The sequence below is a fragment of the Pithys albifrons genome, chromosome 13, assembly GCF_047495875.1.
Source record: "Pithys albifrons albifrons isolate INPA30051 chromosome 13, PitAlb_v1, whole genome shotgun sequence".
NCBI classification, from domain to species: Eukaryota; Metazoa; Chordata; class Aves; order Passeriformes; family Thamnophilidae; genus Pithys; species Pithys albifrons.
In genome coordinates, this window is record NC_092470.1 from 14,375,234 (window position 1) to 14,393,048 (window position 17,815).

At 44.8% G+C, this 17,815-nt stretch overlaps 1 protein-coding gene across 3 annotated transcripts in view; it reads left to right on the plus strand.

Annotated features, from left to right (window-relative positions):
- NTRK3 (neurotrophic receptor tyrosine kinase 3) overlaps positions 1 to 16,863 on the plus strand; it is a 220,555-nt gene extending 203,692 nt beyond the window's left edge. For all 3 annotated transcript variants that reach the window (XM_071568920.1, XM_071568921.1, XM_071568924.1), the window contains 2 exons: positions 707 to 865; positions 3,729 to 16,863. In XM_071568920.1, the coding sequence (XP_071425021.1) occupies positions 707 to 865; positions 3,729 to 3,914 (345 nt within the window). In that variant the 3' untranslated portion in view covers positions 3,915 to 16,863. The remainder of the gene's footprint in view (positions 1 to 706; positions 866 to 3,728) is intronic.
- The last annotated feature ends 952 nt before the right edge of the window (positions 16,864 to 17,815 follow it).

Consider the following 17,815-nt stretch of genomic DNA (forward strand, 5'->3'; position numbering starts at 1 on the left):
AGAAGGGTTGAACCTTACCTGAGAAAGTGCCTTTCCTTGGTTTGACAATACCCCACTTTTGTACACCCATGGGCTCTTCCATTTCCAAACTCTCCAAAGGAGCTGGATTTCCCTCATCCAATAAATGCTGGGCATATCCCTGCCCATGAGAGCCTTTTCTTTACCAACAGACTGCCTTTTTGCAGTGTGGTCCTGCAGTCATTTACATATTCAAAGCACTCTTTGAAAAGGCCTGCAGCACAGTTTTATGATCACACAACCTTTCATGCAATAAGGTGATGCACAGATGTCTGTGCATGGCTTTTTGAGAACCTTTCTGAAGAGGGGCAGACCCCACTCTGTAGTTCGGGTGGGTGCCTCAGAGCACTGAGGTCCTGCAATGCTTTGCTCAACACTGTTTCTTGCTTTGTGCCCAGATTCACCAAACTGTAGGGGCTAAAGTATGTTCTTGGCATTTTGTATTTGATTTCTTTACAAGCCCATTTTGGGCAGAGAGCATGTCATTTATCTTGATACAATTCACTCCCTATCTATCGCATTAACCAGGTGGGATTGGTGGGTAAACCCATGAGTGACTGGGGAGGCAGTAGCTAGTCCAGCTTTTTGGAACAGCTCAGGTCCTGAGTTTTTCAACCTCATGTCAGGGCTGACCCCTTCTTCAGGACTCCCACCACTCAGATTTCTTTGTGCATTTGCCCACATCCAGGTTGGAGGACACACCATGCTGCCTATCCGCTGGATGCCTCCAGAGAGCATCATGTACAGGAAGTTCACAACAGAGAGTGACGTTTGGAGCTTCGGGGTAATCCTCTGGGAGATCTTCACATATGGAAAGCAGCCCTGGTTCCAGCTTTCAAACACAGAGGTACAACAGTGCTGAAAACTGTACTTGTTGCCATCTCTTCTTTCCAGGTTGTTTGCAAAGCATTTTGTACATGGATGGTCCCCTCCTTGGCACTCCCATGATGAAGCCATAGGATAAGTGTCATTATCTCATTTTAAGAGCTCAGGGGAAACTGAGGCGTGCAGGAATCAAAGGGCTCTGCAAAAACCATGTACTGCTCACCCTCAGCCTGTCCCTGCTGTGTTGCTGACATATCTCTGTCATATCTGATAAACTCTTGGGGTGCTACCAGAACTGGGGACACCCAGATTACTGCCAAGATCTAAATTACTGTCATGCCCGGAATTTCTTCAACTTTCATCTTTTGTAGCTGAGGCTCTTACTGCAGTTTGCAGTTTGTGAGAAATTGTTTTAAGCCTGTTATATTGCATGACACATTTGTGTGGGGCTTTTCATCATCAGGATATCTGTTTCATGGTTTGCCTCAGTTCACTGAGAATGGAACTTTAGGAGCTGGTTTGTCCTTGTTATTTCTTTGACTAGCAAAAGTTGCAGTCCACTAGTATAGGAATGCACTGTAAAAGCATTGAGGGAAGGCTGGCTGGGATTAGCAGGGTGTCAGCACTGAGGTTTGAGGCACATCAGCAGAAATGCATTGGAAGATTTTTGCTCAGAATAGCAGGGGGTATTATAGAAGAGAAAAAAGATGCATTGACATAGCAGTGTGTGGGAACCTTGCACATTTTTATCCTACTGAGTATCTAATGGATTTCAGAAGTTTCACCTTTTGTAATGAGAAGTGTGCATTTTCTGCTTTCTGGATACAGATCCCTTAATTAAGTGAGTTCCAGAGATGGCAAATCCAAGGTGTAGCTTTACAGCTCTAATACTTGCCCATTCGTGTGCTCAATGGGGCCTGACTGTATATCCCAAAGTAGCACACGCAAACATTTTAGAGACACAAACAATGGAATCGACAGTGACAGAAGTTATTTGTCACGCTATTTAATAAGCTGCTCTTGCATTTCCCTGTGAGGGTAAATACAAACACACACAAATGAGTACATGTAGCTCATACATTGGTGATAGGCATGCTGGAATGTGGCAGCTCCTCTATATCTGTACCTTCTGCCTCAGTTTCCTCTGCAGGGCAGTAGGACTGAGAATAACCACCCTTAATTTTGAGGGTGAAAATCTGCACAGATGCAGCTGTATTGGTGTGCTACAATTCCTGGGATAAAATCTCATTCCTCCTGTTCCTATTGCTTTATCCACTTCTTTCTGATTGCTGAGGATTCCCACCCCAAACCACAGTATCCTAGTGGGAGGGAGCCACATTAGTTCTCATCTGGCTTGTTTCTCACAATTTGTGGAGACATGGGCAGAGCCTGCATGGCTGCAGAGGACTGTCACCTCCACCAGCTCCTGGGTGGCACGGCATCAGAGCAAGTCTCTGTGGCAGCCCAGTCACAGCAGCAGAGCCCCATGGAGGGCAGATTATTGAGCCTGTGCCAAGCTCCTGACTGCCAGGACTGGACCATGAGCAAGCATGAGGCTGGCCTAGCATTGCCACTGCTGGGTGTCGGCATTAGCAAGGCTGGGATTCCCTCTCCTTCCTGTGCCATCTGCATGGCCTCATATCCCCAAAACATTTTCAACTTTGTTTTCAAGCCTGGAAGAGACCCTATCTGAGCAGAAGAATGAGGCAGGGCACCACTCAGCTAGTCCATTAACTTCTGTCTATGCCCTTCCTTTGCCAGGAGAGGAAGAGCCCACCTCAGGGCTCCTGTGTACACCCAGGATGTCCTGTCAGAAACCATAACTCACCTTCTCCCACAAGTCAGCAGCCAGCAGCTTTATGGCAATGCAGGCTTCTCTGCATGCTGTGTCTTCCTCGATGCTTGCTTTCAGCAGGTCTTAATCTCTCCCCTCTGTATTTATATGCAAACAGCAAAGAGATAAATATCCCTTGTGCTCTATGGAGGGACTATTACTATTCATAAATGATAAATTCCAAACACCTCTTGCTGGGTGGGTTCCCTCAACACACTCCTTGGGACTGGCGTTTATCTGCAGAGTGTGGCAGGTCACTTACACGCTGCAATGCTGGGACTCATCAACCCCAACCAAGGAGGCCAGATGGTAATAGCAGCTCTCTGACAAATGATCCCTTGCCTCTGCATGCATCCTGTAAACAAAAAAAGCCTACATACTTAGGGGGAGTCCTTTCCAACAGCATCCTTTTGATGAGACTTTAATGTTATCCAAGAGCTCACATTTTTCTCATCAGCAGCACTGACCTGACCAGAACCAGAGAGATAGCACTGCAAAATTTTTTCACCATCACAGATGTGATTTGACATGAAATTCCATTGTTTTAGTTACTTTTCTATGGCAAAATGAGGCAAAGCTGCCCTTGGAGAAGTATGTAGGAAAAGATGCTCTGTAAAACTGTCCTGGGCTTTGCAATGGAAATGACTCTTGGTTTTCAGACAAGAAAAGTATAATTTCAGCTGCGCAAAATATTACTTTACTTCTGGGGATTTTAAGAACCTTTTTCCTTCTTCATTTAGCAGGAAAAACTAACATCATAAATTAAAACTCCATTTCATTTTCTTGTGAACTCCTGTTTGGAGACTGCATTGACATGGGTAGATGTTAAATGGGGAAGGTTTTTTGGCTCTGAAAAACTCCAGCTGGAGGCAAGCTTTACATTGTACAGTTATCATTAACAACATGCAAACAGGTGAGCATTGAGGGTCTTGGCTTCTCAGTGCTCCCATTCTCTAAATGGTATCACATCAGCCAAGCAGTAGCTGGGGCAAGACATCCTCCAGAAACTGCCCAGCTGGTGTTCAGTGTCTATTTTCTTTCTTTCTTTTAGGTAATTGAGTGCATTACCCAAGGCCGAGTTTTGGAAAGGCCTAGAGTCTGCCCCAAGGAGGTGTATGACATCATGTTGGGCTGCTGGCAGAGAGAACCTCAGCAACGGCTCAACATCAAGGAAATCTACAAGATCCTTCATGCTCTGGGCAAGGCCACACCAATCTACCTGGACATCCTTGGCTAGCAGTGGCCACTTGTTGGAAGTCCCTGATCTTTCCTTCCATCCTTCCTTCCCTCTCCCCCTCCCAAGTCCTTTGTCCCTCAGCTCCCAAGCAAACATCTTCATATAAACTCAAGTGCCTGCTACACATACAACACTGAAAAAAAAAAAAAAAGCAAAACAAAAAGCAAAGCAACAGAAATTCCAGACAACAACAACCTGTAAGGCAGTTTGGCTTATATATATTTATAGATATCTCTCTATATATAACTTCCACACCAATACAGAAAGAAGCTGCTGTTACAGAAAACTGTAAGACTTTAAAAAAACAAACAAAAAAAGAAACAAAAATGGGACAAAAATTACTTAAAAATATATATAATTAAAAAAAAAAAGGAGGAAGAAAGGAGAAGGTTCTTGCCCCCGAGCAATGAAGCAGTGAATTGTAACCCTGCTGTGAGTATGGTTCGGGCTGCTGGGCAAGGCTCTATACTGGCTATGGCAGCAGTGCCATCCTGGGTATGAGCCCCAGGAAGAAAGTCTTGCCCTGGTTGTATGATATGCACTGAATGTGTGAAATCAGTCCTACCTTTTCGTCCTTGCCTCCCTCCCTCCTTTCCAGCCCGCAGGTGATGGGCACAAAGCCAGGGCAGAGCCTCTGGATGAACTCTCTTTTACCAACCTCTTCCCTCCCGTCCTCTCAATCCCTTCCCATCCCTCTCTGCCTTCCTGCCTTTTTCTTCCCTCCAACATTTCAGGACAATTTTTCTAATTTGCTGATTCTTAAATGTATAGACTCAAGGCTTTCAAACACACAGTCAAAGGATTGTGGCACCTACGGGTAAAACACACACTGGGAACCAGCTGCTCTCCCACAGACTGCAAGCTGGCCTGGCCCAGACCGCCCTCTGCCCCTTGCTGGCAGCTCCCCCTGCTGGGAAAGCAGCGGGACCAAAGCGGCTGCGTGTGGGAGTCGAGGGAGGGTCCTGGAGACCTGGGCCTGAATCATCCCCAATCCATTTCAGTGTGTGAGACAGGAGTGCTGTTTACCCAGGGCATCCAGTGCAGGTGGTTCCTTTGGGAGGAACAACCCCACTCTTCCCCACCCATCATGGTTGCCAGTGACTATGGGGTTGTTCTCCCTCCCTCAGCTGTCTGTACATGGGCCAAATCGGTCCCTGGTGTAAGCCTTTAGTTAGCAGGGTTGGATCCCTGCTACCCTCATGGGGAAAAGGCTACAGGGTTCAGACAGCTGGGAACATGCCTGCAACCCAGTTGGGCATCTCTATAGGGTCAGCATATCCCAGTGCTCTTCCTCATCCTCTTCCCTTCCCCGTTCCTGCCCCATGCCTCAGTCCAAACCTCAGGCACAAGCCAGCGGGGACAGGGAGGGGGACAAGGCTTGCGAGATGGCTGGGAACCTACCAGCACCTGCCTGCAGCTCCCTTGCCATTCTCCTCACGTCCCCATCCCCTGAAAGGATTGATGCATCTGCGTTTGAGCTGCTGTGAAATGCAGAGGCTGAAGAATAGCTCCACAGGCAGCCCCGGGAGGAGGGGGAAAGGAGGGGAAGGTGCCTTCAGGAGCAGACGGCTCAGCGGATGGCCACAGCGGCCAGCCTTGCATCTCAATGAGGAGAAAGGCCTGTAAGGCAGCAAGAGGGGATGGTGGGACAGCAAGGGAGAGCCAGCAGCATCCTCCCCACAGCCCATTTCCCTGGAGTGGGAAATAATCCTGACCTGGGGAAATACTGAGTCAAATGCTGAATCCTGCCTGTCCAGATGGGGCTGAGAATATAAAACCTTTCTGGGTCTTTTTATCATGTGGCGAATGAAGGATGAGGGGCAACCTCATCTTGGCAGCTGCTCTCAGGAGGCAGGGTGGCACAAGCATTGTCAAGGCAATGCTGAGAAGGCAACAACTGCTGGCACAAAAATAGCCTTCTCGGATGTGGGAGTTGCCTTGAAGGGAATGCAGATGGGGAAGAGAAGACAGAGAAGGGATCTTGCCTTGGGATCCTTCCCCACAGCCAGAGGGGAGGGGCCAGCATGCAAGGGGAGATAGGTTACTCTGCTTATGGCTTGCAATGAAAGGGAAGATTTTCCATCCTCTCCTCATCCCCCATGTTTTCTGATTATCTATACCTCTCACCCATCGCCCTGGGATGACCTGTCTTATGTTTTCAGATAGAGGCAGGGGACACTGCTACAAGGAGGATTGTGGTGGCAGTAGTGGTCAAGGATTTATTCTATGTTTGTGTAATGAGCACTGGGGTGAGAGGTGATGGGTGCCAGTAACCACATAGGAGTACGGACATAACCTTCCTCTATGTGTTAGAGAGATGTGGGCTTGAGGGACAGACCTGTGCCAATGGAGGCTGGATAGACTGCCACTGAACAGGCACCAGCTGTTCCACAGCATGGACACCAACGATCATGGACAAGGATGTGGACTGGCACTTGGAGTCCACACACAGGTACAGTGTATCATGCCACCCCTCCATAGCAGGATCTTGCTCCTTTGGGAAAGGATGTGCAGTTTTCCTCATCTACCTTCTCAGGTTGAGCTTTGAAAGTGAAAAAGATGGGTTGAAATTTTGTCTGCCCTGACGTGGCTCCCTTTGTGTGCAGACTGCTTTGGCTAAAAGAACTGGAGATCCTGCACAGAGGGGGAACAAGCAATGGCTGTTAATTGCCCAATATCTCCAAAAGAAAACCCTTTCCTGGGGCTGCCTGTCTTTTATCCCAAGTGGATTCTTGCTCTTGTGGCTCCCAGGCACTGTGTCAGATCTTGCAAGAACAAAATTTTGTACACTTGTCACACTTGCTGCCTTGCTCTCACTTCTTTTTTGGCCAATGTCACAGGCTTTTACACTATCAAATCACCTATGGACACTCTGTTCCCAGTGGATGAGTTTCCCTTGCCACCATTCTTTACAGAGGCTACATCCTCCCTTCCTACTTTCCTCTTTTCCCGCCTCCCCAGCACCACCACCTTGGCCCTTTCACCACCTCTGTGTACAGTCACAACAGCGAGGTGAGCTCAGGAGCTGACCGTGACACCAAGCCTTGGTGCTGCATGTTTAGGAATAGGTGGCCTATGGGGGAAGTTTAAGGGTCTCCAGAAGATGTGAAGTTGCCTAGGCCAAGGCCAATGGTCTGACTGCTTTAATGTCAGCTCCACCATGTGCAGTAACTGCCTTGGAAAAAGGTCCTTTTGTCAAAGTTAATTGTGAACAATTTGTCAGAAAAGCTGGATAAGCTGCAGTTCCATGGTGTGACATCTGCTCTGTTCTGGATGTTGCTGCTCTAGGCGCCTTGGCCTGTCAGTTCTGAATGGAGTTTTGTTAGGGGGAAGGAGGACATTGTTTTGTGTTAAAAGACATGATGGAAATTGCTGCACCACTTTTTGGCAAGACAGTTTTGGAGGGGAAGGGGGAAAGCAGCTTTGCTGCATTCTTGGTGAATACCCCGAGACCTCATTTCCAGAAGCACCTTTCCTGGACCAGAAGTGGAGCTGCCCATCAACATGGGTGATGCTGATCTGCCGTGTAGGAATATGGGCTCTGGAGTGGCCACACTGCTTGTGAGGGGAGGAAGAAGAGCAGACTTTGGGAGAAACTCTCACAGAATATGAGTATCTGAGTGTTTAGAGTGAAAAAGAAATGAGTTCATGCTTCTCTGTTTCTTGGAGATATACTTCCCAATGCCTTGCCTCTAGTAAGAGCATAGAGCTATTCCTGCTGCTTGGGAACATCCACAAGTCTCATCCACCTCTGGGACAAGCCAGGCCTAATTTCCAGCATGTCTAGGCAGATGTTCCCACCACCCAGCCACTTCTATTTTCAGTTTTCTCAAGGGGCTTGTGAAAGAGAATTAGAAGGAACACCAGTCTGAACACAGCTGAGAAGGGGCAATGGAATCTTTTTTGTCCCAGCTGCACCCTGCTCCCTAAAAATTAAAACTGTATGCACCAAATCAGTCACCCAAGGGTGTCATTGAAATGATGCTTTCTTGGAGGTGAAGGTGCTATTTTGGTGCCTAGTATAGATAGAAATTTTGTTACAGAGCTGCAAATTATGGGCAGTAGATGTGGCTCCAGACCCAGGGTCTCATCAGTGTCCTGTCCTGTCTTCTCCAGCTGTTATTTTTCCCTCCACCCCAGTCTGTCAGGTTGCAAGACAAAAGCTGAAATGTAGTAAAGGAGAGACATGCAATGATCTGTCAAACTGAAATTCCATCCTGTCTCCTGCAAAGCTTGCCCATCTGGTCTTTTTAAATGTCCCTCAATGCATTTATTTTGGTAGTGAAAAAGTCCAAGCTGCCTGACTTCGATCTGCAGGGTTTTGAATTGCAGAGAGGTGACTCTGGGAACTGTGCTGCTTGGAAAAATGTGAAAACTCTGGAATGCCTTTAGACAGGCTGCTTGCTTGGGAGACATCATTAGCTTTGTGCTGTTTGCTTGTCCCCAGGAGTGGGTGGAACTAGGTGAGAAAATATGTGGGGAAATAAAAGAGCCAAGGAAAAGGAAAGGCGGGTTTTAGAAGGCAAGGGAGTATCTCAGGTTGGGAAATCGAGACAGATTTGGGGAGTGTGGTGTAGAATTTTAAGTAGCACAGTGGGTACAAGCAAAACCAAATGAAAATAGCTATGTACTGGAACTCCAGGAAAAGTTAGCTGTAGCACTGGGAAAATACTGGTTTAAAAAGGAGGCAGAAACCAATAAAATCAAGGGACCACTTATGCAGGCAGAATTGTGCTTTTCTGTGTTTTGGTTTTGGTTTTTTGTTTTGTTAGTTTGGGGGTTTTTTTCCCCTATAAGAAAATGCAACTAAAAGGAGATCTGAAAAGTTATGCTTTTTCAGGGGCACAGGCAGAAATGTAATACTATATGAGCTATTTCCTTTCATGTGAAAGGCTCTTATTTCCCAGAACTCAAATGTATAGGTTTCCTTGAGTTCAGTATACAGGTTAAAAAATGCAGAGGTGGGTCCCCACTTTTTAAGAGGTTTTTTTAAATCTTTCTCATTTTCTCCCTCCCTAGGGAGTTTCTATATCCTTTCCTGATCTGGCCAGGAATCAGCTGAACCACTACACCCATGTCTCATACCCAATATTTTTTACAGCTCTAAGTGTTCTCTGGTTGTAAGTCAGTGATGATGATAAGCAAGGGGAATAAATGAGATCCTGTTTGTGATACCATGATATGGTGGCTCCTCTAATAGCTGCAAGGGTCTGGGTATCAACAGAGCTCCTTTGCTATGGGACTGACAGGCACAGGCATGCCTGGCCACAACCCAAAAAGCTTGTTCTCCATTCATATGCAGTGGCTTTCTGATGGATGGTGGGGTCATGGAGTCTTGTCATAACACTACTGTCTCTAGATGAGTACAAAAAGAGAAAAAGAAATTTTCCCTCTCATAACTGCTTTTCAGGAGTGGACAGACTTAACTCTAAGCTATCTTCTCCACTCCTCCACCAATGTGTCTGTACATCAGTACCCATTTTATGTTTAAGAAGCTGCTAAGTCCTAAAAATTCTTTCCTCTTTGCCACTCTCCTTGCAAGTAGGGATATTGAGTTTCAAGCCTGAGAAAACAGGTGTTTTCAAAACATCTGTTCTGGCTGGCAGTGTCATCAATGATACAGGCAGAGATGTCAGTCACTGCTCTGAGAGGAATGCAGGAGCATTCCATCTCTCCTGTGTCTCTTATTCCTTTCCAATACACCACTGAGCCATGAAACGGCTCCCTGAGAGAAGCGATCAGAGTCCTATTGCTTGAAACTTTGAAAAACTGAACTGAGGAAAGAGATAAAAGATCAAAGAGAAGGAAGGACAAAATATTTCAGCTTTCTTCAAGGGTTAAGTGAGCTGGTAGGTTGGTTGCAGCTCAATGGTTTCAGTTTCTCACAGACCCAATCTGACATCCCTTTTCAGACTAATGGAATGACCATTGGTTTCTCCTTCCTTTTACTAGTCCCACAATTTTAGCATCTCTCCAAGGGGAAAGGAGGCACAACAAATCTAAGCATCACTTCCTCACACTGCCAGGAGTCCTCCATAGGAACTGATCTGCTGCCCAGCACATGTGACTGATCCCACAGCTGAAAACCAGAACAGTTGTTCTGAGGGGGAGTTTAACTGCTAAACCACTGGCTGCTTAGGACAAGGTCCCAGCAGGGAAGGACTGAAATACCTCTAAAGAAAATCATAGCTATGGGAGGTCCAAATGTCTTCTTGCAAGCTTTCTCTTGCTCTCTGCTGGCTTCCAGCCTCCCAGTCTTTGCTGCTTGTTACTCAGATATCTGAGTTTCTGCATTCACTCCCTTTACAGACCACAGAGAGCTGGTGAAGCTGTTTTATTTTGATGTGGTAGGTGAGATAAGATTTCTCCCTCCATGCCCTCTTCTTTTTCTCACTGCACAGCTCCTGTCCTTGCAGTTCTCAGGACTTGACTAGTAGAGTTTTTAAATGAAGTGAAAGTCTTAATGTGAGGTGAATCCCAAGACCACAAACAGTTTGGACTTCAAACAGTGAGAAAATTGGCGCCGGATGATTCCGCACACAAAGCAGAAAACTTTCATTTCCTGCAGGCAGGATGGAATTGACTGTTATATTAAGACTTCAGAAGGAGCACTGCCCTGGAGTAATTTCACTGCTGTCAGGCAGTGTTGACATCTAGATTAACCTCTGTGCAGTGAATTTTACAGCAAAGCTCATTGTAATGCATGTGGGGTATCTCCTGTAAATCCCAGCTGAAGCCCACAGTGCCCCACCCTTCTGCACAGGAGGAAGGGTTGGGAAGCAGCTGCTATCATATTTGACCCCAGCAAAGTGTGACTCTAACCTCATCCAGGCCAGTTCTGCTGAAACTGATTTTCTACCATGCTAAAATGACAGTAGCTCCAGCCTATATGTTTTTTAATTCCCCATAGATGTTTACATCACAAGGCTAAAATTTTTGGCAGTGACAAACAGCTCCTTTGAAGTATCCACCCAGCAAAACAGTCCTAATTAAAAGGCACTAGTTAACCAGTCACAATTAGCTGCTTGCACTGATTATCTCCAAGATGTACAATCCCTACACACAATTCTCTGATCAGATGTGATCTAGGATTAAATGGCAGACAAACTCTCAGCTGATGTGAGACAGTGGTATTCAATCCTATCCACGAGCCCACAGACACACTATCAACACTGTCTACCAAACCAAAACTGAATGAATTAAAGAAGTTCATACAATTAACTCAGTGCAAGTCAGAGGACATTGCTGAAAATGTGCCATGGCTCCTAAACTGAAAGCTCCTGCTGACAAATTGGAAGCATAGGCCAGACCTCAAGTCTTTTTGTCTTTTGCTGTAAGAGTAGGTGGAGCAGTGAAATTTGCAAGCTGGGAGCACAACTTCACTTTTGTGTGAATAGAGAAAATTCTGTCTGTCATTCTTAAGATGCGTCTCTGAGATACACTTTGTTGAAAAACCACTAGCATCAAGCTAAAAAATGGAAGAGGAAGGTTAGGTGTTTCTGTCACACCTATTCACTTACTTATTTTCATACTGTCATTGCTTTGCAGTCATCTGGAGGAGGTTCTAGACAATAGACAGTCTATCACGTACTTAACAGATCAGCCACTAACCCTAAGGGCAGTATCTCAATAGGACTTCTAGAAATCTCTTTCAGAGCCCACCCATCCTCTGACCCACAGCTCTTCATAGCAGGCTTATCGTTATATGCCAAAGGCTTTGGACAGCCTGTGAAGAGAGGACATATCTGTAATTCCCCTTCATCTTCAGAAGGAGTTGCGGCCTTTCTGCAACCTGACCCAAAAGGAAGAATCCTTCAAACTAACATTTATTACCCCCAATCATAATACAGCTCAAAAGGCTACCCAAGGTTATAGAAAAGGTCAAGCTCTTGCTTTGGAGTGGAATTTGCTTTGGAAGAAATTTGATGGACCAATTTAACCACCACAGCACATCAAAACCTGGTTGCTTCATTTAAAAAGTAATCAGTATTGTATTTCACTTTAGACATCCGTGCATTAGGGTTCTGCAAATATGATTTCCTCTTTGTTTGCATTATTGATGCCATAAAATGTCAGACACATTAAAGAAAAGAAAAAAAGAGGCCAACCTTTGGGGTTTGGAATGATTCTGGCTGAATTGCAGTTGGGTTACTTTTCTTTTTATTTCCCTTGGTAGCGATGCACTGTTACTCATTCTGCTATTGCTTTACAAAGAGTTCTCTGTAAGCATATTTATTCAGACAATCATATTTCAGGAAACACATAACCTTGATATTTTTTGCTGTATGTGGCACTGTGTGTGTATGTGCATTGGGCAGAGGAAGGGAGGTGGAGCTTTTTACAAGAGCCCTCCCATGTCTGGTAGTGTCTTGGCTTTGTGTAATGCTGTGTGACTCCCTCCTACTCAGCTGGCTGGTTTGATTTAACCTCAAGAACTGACTTTTGTAATCAGGATTTCAGGTCTTCTGGTTCTGCACTGCCCAGAGTCTGTCATCTGCTTTCCCTGTTCAGCAGCCATCTGCTATCCACAGAGGTTCCTAGATGTCTATGCCACAGAAATTACACAGCACTAGAGTCTCAGGCATGTGATAGAGGAGTTTTAGCACATTCTGATCCTGAACCTACAGTGAGTTTGCTGATTTAGCTTGGTTCCCACCCAAGGTCTGACTAAGTTCCCAAGACAAATACTATTAGCTGCTCAGTGCTTTTTCTCACAGACCATTAAGAGCACAGGCCTTGGTGGCTGTATGCTCTCTGCCTCACCTCTCTGTAATGAATGAAGATTCATTTTTCCATGTTCCTGTGAACTTTTTGAAAGAATATTTTCCCTCTTAAAAGCTAAAAAATTCTCAAGTATTTTGTCTTCTTGGAAGTAGAAGTGAAAAAATAAGGTGGAAATATCTCCCTCATGGAGGGAATTTTCATCAGTGGTAAAATTTCTTTTCAGCTTTTTGCTCCAGTGACATCAAGACTTGGGTGCAGAGGGAGAACAGTACAGTGGAGCATTCTAAGGAAGGGATTCAACTAGGACCTAGACTGCAAAGTCATCTGTTCACATAGTAGGCCCTTGTCAGCTTCATACAGAAAGAAATCCTAAGCTTTTCATGAGCAGATTCCTGCTCAAGTCTCTTCTTCCTAGCCCAGTTCTGAACAGTGACTTTCAGATGACATTTAGATCTCTATCTTCACAGATCTCTTTCAGAGCTGTTCAAACAGGCCAAAGAAGTGATGACAGGGGCTGAATGGGTGTGTAATTTGGTGTCTTTCTGTCACTTTTTTTACCAGGGACAAAGATAGTGAAAGTTAGAGAACAGAAAAACTATTTTTCATGACAGGAGAGGTTCTTTTTAAACTCTGATATTTAAGATGCCGTACAGCAGTACCTATAAATATGCCTTGAGTTGGTGATTGAGTACAAGTAGTATATTTGATTTTGGTTTTATGTCTATAATTTCTCTCACCAAGAATTCAGCTGTTACTCAGCTCTCAGCAGGTTGTTCTGATTGCTGGAGAAATGTTTGGGATTTATTCCGGCTGTGACCTGTTCAAGTCCAGCGTCATTCTTATGTAGTTAGATTGAAACAATAGAAATCAGCAAGAGACTGAATTGTTGCTCCTGTGTAACTAAACCTTCTTTTGCAAAATGAGGCTAAACCTTGAAGGTGTTGTACACCGACAACTTTGAAATCAGTAAAGGCTGTAGATACTGAGGGGCACTGAAGGTCACTGTGATGGTAGGAACAGAACGGCAGGAGAGAGAAAGGAAATGCTACGAGAAAAAAAAGCAACAAATATTACATCAGAAAAGACAGTGGTTCATTTATAAAACAAGAAATTCCACTGCTGTACCTGAGAGAAGAATGAAAGTATTCACCCTGGCAACCAAGAACACTGGCCATCAGGACAAGAGCAGCTCTGTATCCTACAAACCTCCTCTCACTTTTAATTTCCTTTTTCCCCTTCTCCTGCTAATACACAACAAATCCTGGCTCATGGCCTTGCTGAAAACTGAAATTAACAGGCAGATTTTGGAGAGAATGAGAGAGATCAGATCCTGCTGGATGATCAATGACTTTATAGCCCAGCACCTTCAGTAGGAAGTGCCTGGTGTGTCCTTTCTTTTCATTTATTTGTTTGTTTGCTTGTTTATTTATTTATTTATTTAATACATGTCCTATTTGGTGAAAGTAGTGTTCACGATGAGACTTAAACAGTTCAGTCCCCAAGAATCTTTTGGTGAGATGGAGATTTTAGCGGACAGACAGGCGTCGGGTGGCGCGTCCCTGCGGATCAGCACCGAGGACAGCGGCATCTTCCACGCTGCTCCAGACCCGGCGCTACAATGGCCGCCGGAGAAGGAACCCCCCCTTTAAAAGAAGGAACTCCGCTTTAGAAGAAGAAACTCTGCTTTTGAAGAAAGAATTCCACTTTTGAAGGAATCACACCCACTCTGGTCAGGGCACTGCTGTCTCACCCTTTGTTATTTTCTCCCATCCTTTTTTATAGTGTGAAGTCATTATCTGGTATCTTGTTTTCAAGCAATGGAGGAGGGATAGTTTAAAACAGAAAACAATCATTCCAATGCATGAGAGAGCCATTTTTCCTTCATAATTAAATTCTCTGCCCCAGTTCTTCCTGCACTGTTGTTCCACCTATGAAGGCTCCATCTCAAATTTGGACTGAGAAAGGTTCCTATCTTCTCATGCTTTGGGACAGTTGACAAATAGAGAGACACTGTACTTATAGTCCTGAGTACTTATGTTATTGGAAGCATCACGTGATTCAGCTTTGGCCATCAATTACATTTACTGTTGGTAAAGGGTAAACAGACAAATCTCTTGAAAAATTACAAGTCAGGGACATACAAATGACACTCTGGCCTCTGAAAGTTGTTTTCACATCAAGTCACAAAAAAAAGCCACATCACTGTACAGTGGAGAGTTGTCAGAATCATAGAACAGTTTGGGTTTGAAGATCACCTAGTTCTGACCTCCTGCCATGGACACATTCCATCTGACCAGGTTGCTACAACCTGGTCTTGAAGAGTCAGGCAAAAATGAAAAGCCATGCAGGGAAGAGCGGGCATCAATAGACAAGGCTCCAAATGGAGAAGCAGTCATATGTCACATAGCAAATTAGTCAGGTATTACAATACTCACTTTGCTCCACCTGAGTACTTGGGATTTCATCCCACATGTTTTCTTGGATCATATTAAGGAAGATAAATCCTCAAATTAGGGTTGAAATCTCCTGGACTTATTCATTGTGGTGAGAAGCTGCTGGGCAGGAGCATGCATGCTCATTATATCCCTGAAAAACTTAGTGTGAGAAAGAACAGCCAGAAAAGTGGGCCAGAAAGTTGGGCTATTCTCCCCACTCAACATATGCTATTTTCTAGAAGCAGTTTCCTCTGTATCCCACCTCCCACATACTCCCCAGCTGTGACTGGCAGTACGATGGGACATGTGGATGGGCACTCAGAGTGAGGACTGGGAAGTGCCTGAGACAGAAGACCTCAAAAGTTGTAAGTAACAATACTGAAAATAAGTAATTAAGGACAGACTTTTGATACTTGGGGCCACCTAGAAGTCAGAAAGGATAAGCATTCAGGGGGTGGAAAAGATGATTTAATAAGGGGCTTGGAGAAAAATGGTGCTAAGAGGAGGGAGCAAAGAAGCCTAATGGGACTCAGGAAGAGGAAGGAAATGGACAAGGACTTGATTCCCAGTGAAGGGTCAGCGATCATGGAGATAGTGAAAGTCAGATGTGATCTGTGTTGAAGCAGAGGACAGCCCTGGTTGGGGAAGAACTATGTACATGAGGAAGGAGTCACTAAACAATGAGGTGTGCTCATCTAAATGAGTCCTAAAGGTTTCTCCAAACCTTCAGCCCTGCTGGGCTTCTCCTAGGCCCTCATTCTCTACTTCAAACCCTACAAATACCATAATTTTAACCATATTCATTTTGGTCTCTGACAGTTCTGGTTACAGTACAAGCAGGGGAAATTTAGTTCCCCTAACTCCCACTGCTTTGCCTCCACAACCAGCCAATTTCTTGTGTGAAGGGAGGCTTTTTTTCCCCTTTTCTTTTTCCTCTTTTTCCCCCTGAAGTGTCCATTACATTTTCAGCTAAACTGAAAGGCAATTTTTTGCATGAGAGCTTTGCATAGATAGGCTTAAAGCAGAACAAAAATTAATAAATAACTATACTAAATTACCTCCCCATCCTCCATCTTGTTTTAATGAAGTGCTTTTTTACATAAGCTATTTCAATAGAAACAAAGTATTTTTGGGCAGGCTAACGATCAACAATATTTAGTTTTCCATGAGCTTTTCAGCTCCCTCTGACTCTTCTGGTTCAGGCAAGGAGGCAAAGTTTTTTGAGGTGAAGACTGAGGATACAAAAACTGTGCACTTACCTCTGGTAATTTCTTCAAGATGTGTGATGAAGCAGTATTGTCCACCAGTGGCTTGTATGTGTGATGGCATTAGCAAAAAATCACTCTGATTTCCTGTGCTGGCACTCCTGCCTCATGAAGAAATCTGCAATGGTAGACTTAATTTTCAGGAAACTACTCCTCCTCCCAGCTGAACTGCCCTTCAACACCTGAGGCAGACTTGGCCCCCAGAAGGTGCTGTTCCACAGCTCACTGTGGTAGGCAAGCTGGTGCTGAGAGGAGGATGGGGCTACACCTCAGAGGAAAGATATTTTGATGACATTTTTGTTGTTACTATTATTTTAAACAGCTTATTTTAATCTCAGTTAATATCATGGAAAGTCTGGATGAGCAGAAAACAAATCCTCTGGTGATGTTTGCTGAATTGATTTTTTTTTGGCAGACTTCTTTTTACATTATGCACCAATCCACGTTTTCTTAGTTTGGGGTTTCTTTTGTATCTTTTGAATCCTATTTGCCATTTTGCAACTGAATATACAGTTCTTAACCTTTTCCATCCTTCAGTCTCCTCCAAATCAAAATTCACTATTTTCCCCTGCTGGGAACAAGCCAGGTTGCCCCTTAAAGGACAACCTTGTGAGAGCAAAGAGGCCCTGATCTCCACCTGCCCACTCCACCTCCATTGGCTTCAGCTCAGAAAATAAGGAACTCTGATCTGAGTATTGACCAAGGTAGGGTCCCTGCTTCTCCCCTACCTGCCACATCATGTGCATCAAGCACGCTGCTACCCTGGAAGGGGACAACTGATACAGTGTTAGTCAGACTTGCAGGAAGATTTTTTTTTACATTAAGGATTTGCAGTGAGGTCAAGGGACCTGTTAAAGTGCTGAGGTATTTACCCTCCCAGACCCTCCCTTCTTTCCTGCCCAGCTTTGTCCCTTCCGCTCTCCCCAGCCTTGAAATGAAACAGAAAATTATTTTTTTAAAACTGTGTTGATAATTTATGTTTAGTATAAAGGATGATTTAATGGCATCACCAAAGGTCATTTTTTTCATCTCCTTGTTACTGCCCCAGCCCCAGAGGCTGCACATCCCCTTCTTCCCATCTCTCTCTGCTGCCCTCCCTTTCATTCACCTCACATGTCCCCTGCCACCACCCCACCACAGCATTCCACACACCAGACCTGCTTCAGGTTCAGTCAACGACCGTTGGAGAACAGAGATTTCAAACTGAAACCTCCACTCCAGAACACCACAAACTGGAACCATTTCCACCTTGAAAATAGTCAGTTGCTGCAAGTAACAGGCAGACTCATTTCTTGAATTAAGGTTTTTTTTAAAGCCTTTTATACCTATTTACGTGTGCGCGTGCGTGCACTGTGTGTACACAGTGGTATCTGTGTGCACAGATGCACACAAATATCTCTTTCCAGTATAAATATATTGTATGTTAGAGCTGTAAATATTCCTTGGTCATGTGTCTATGTCTTCTTCAAAGTCTCAT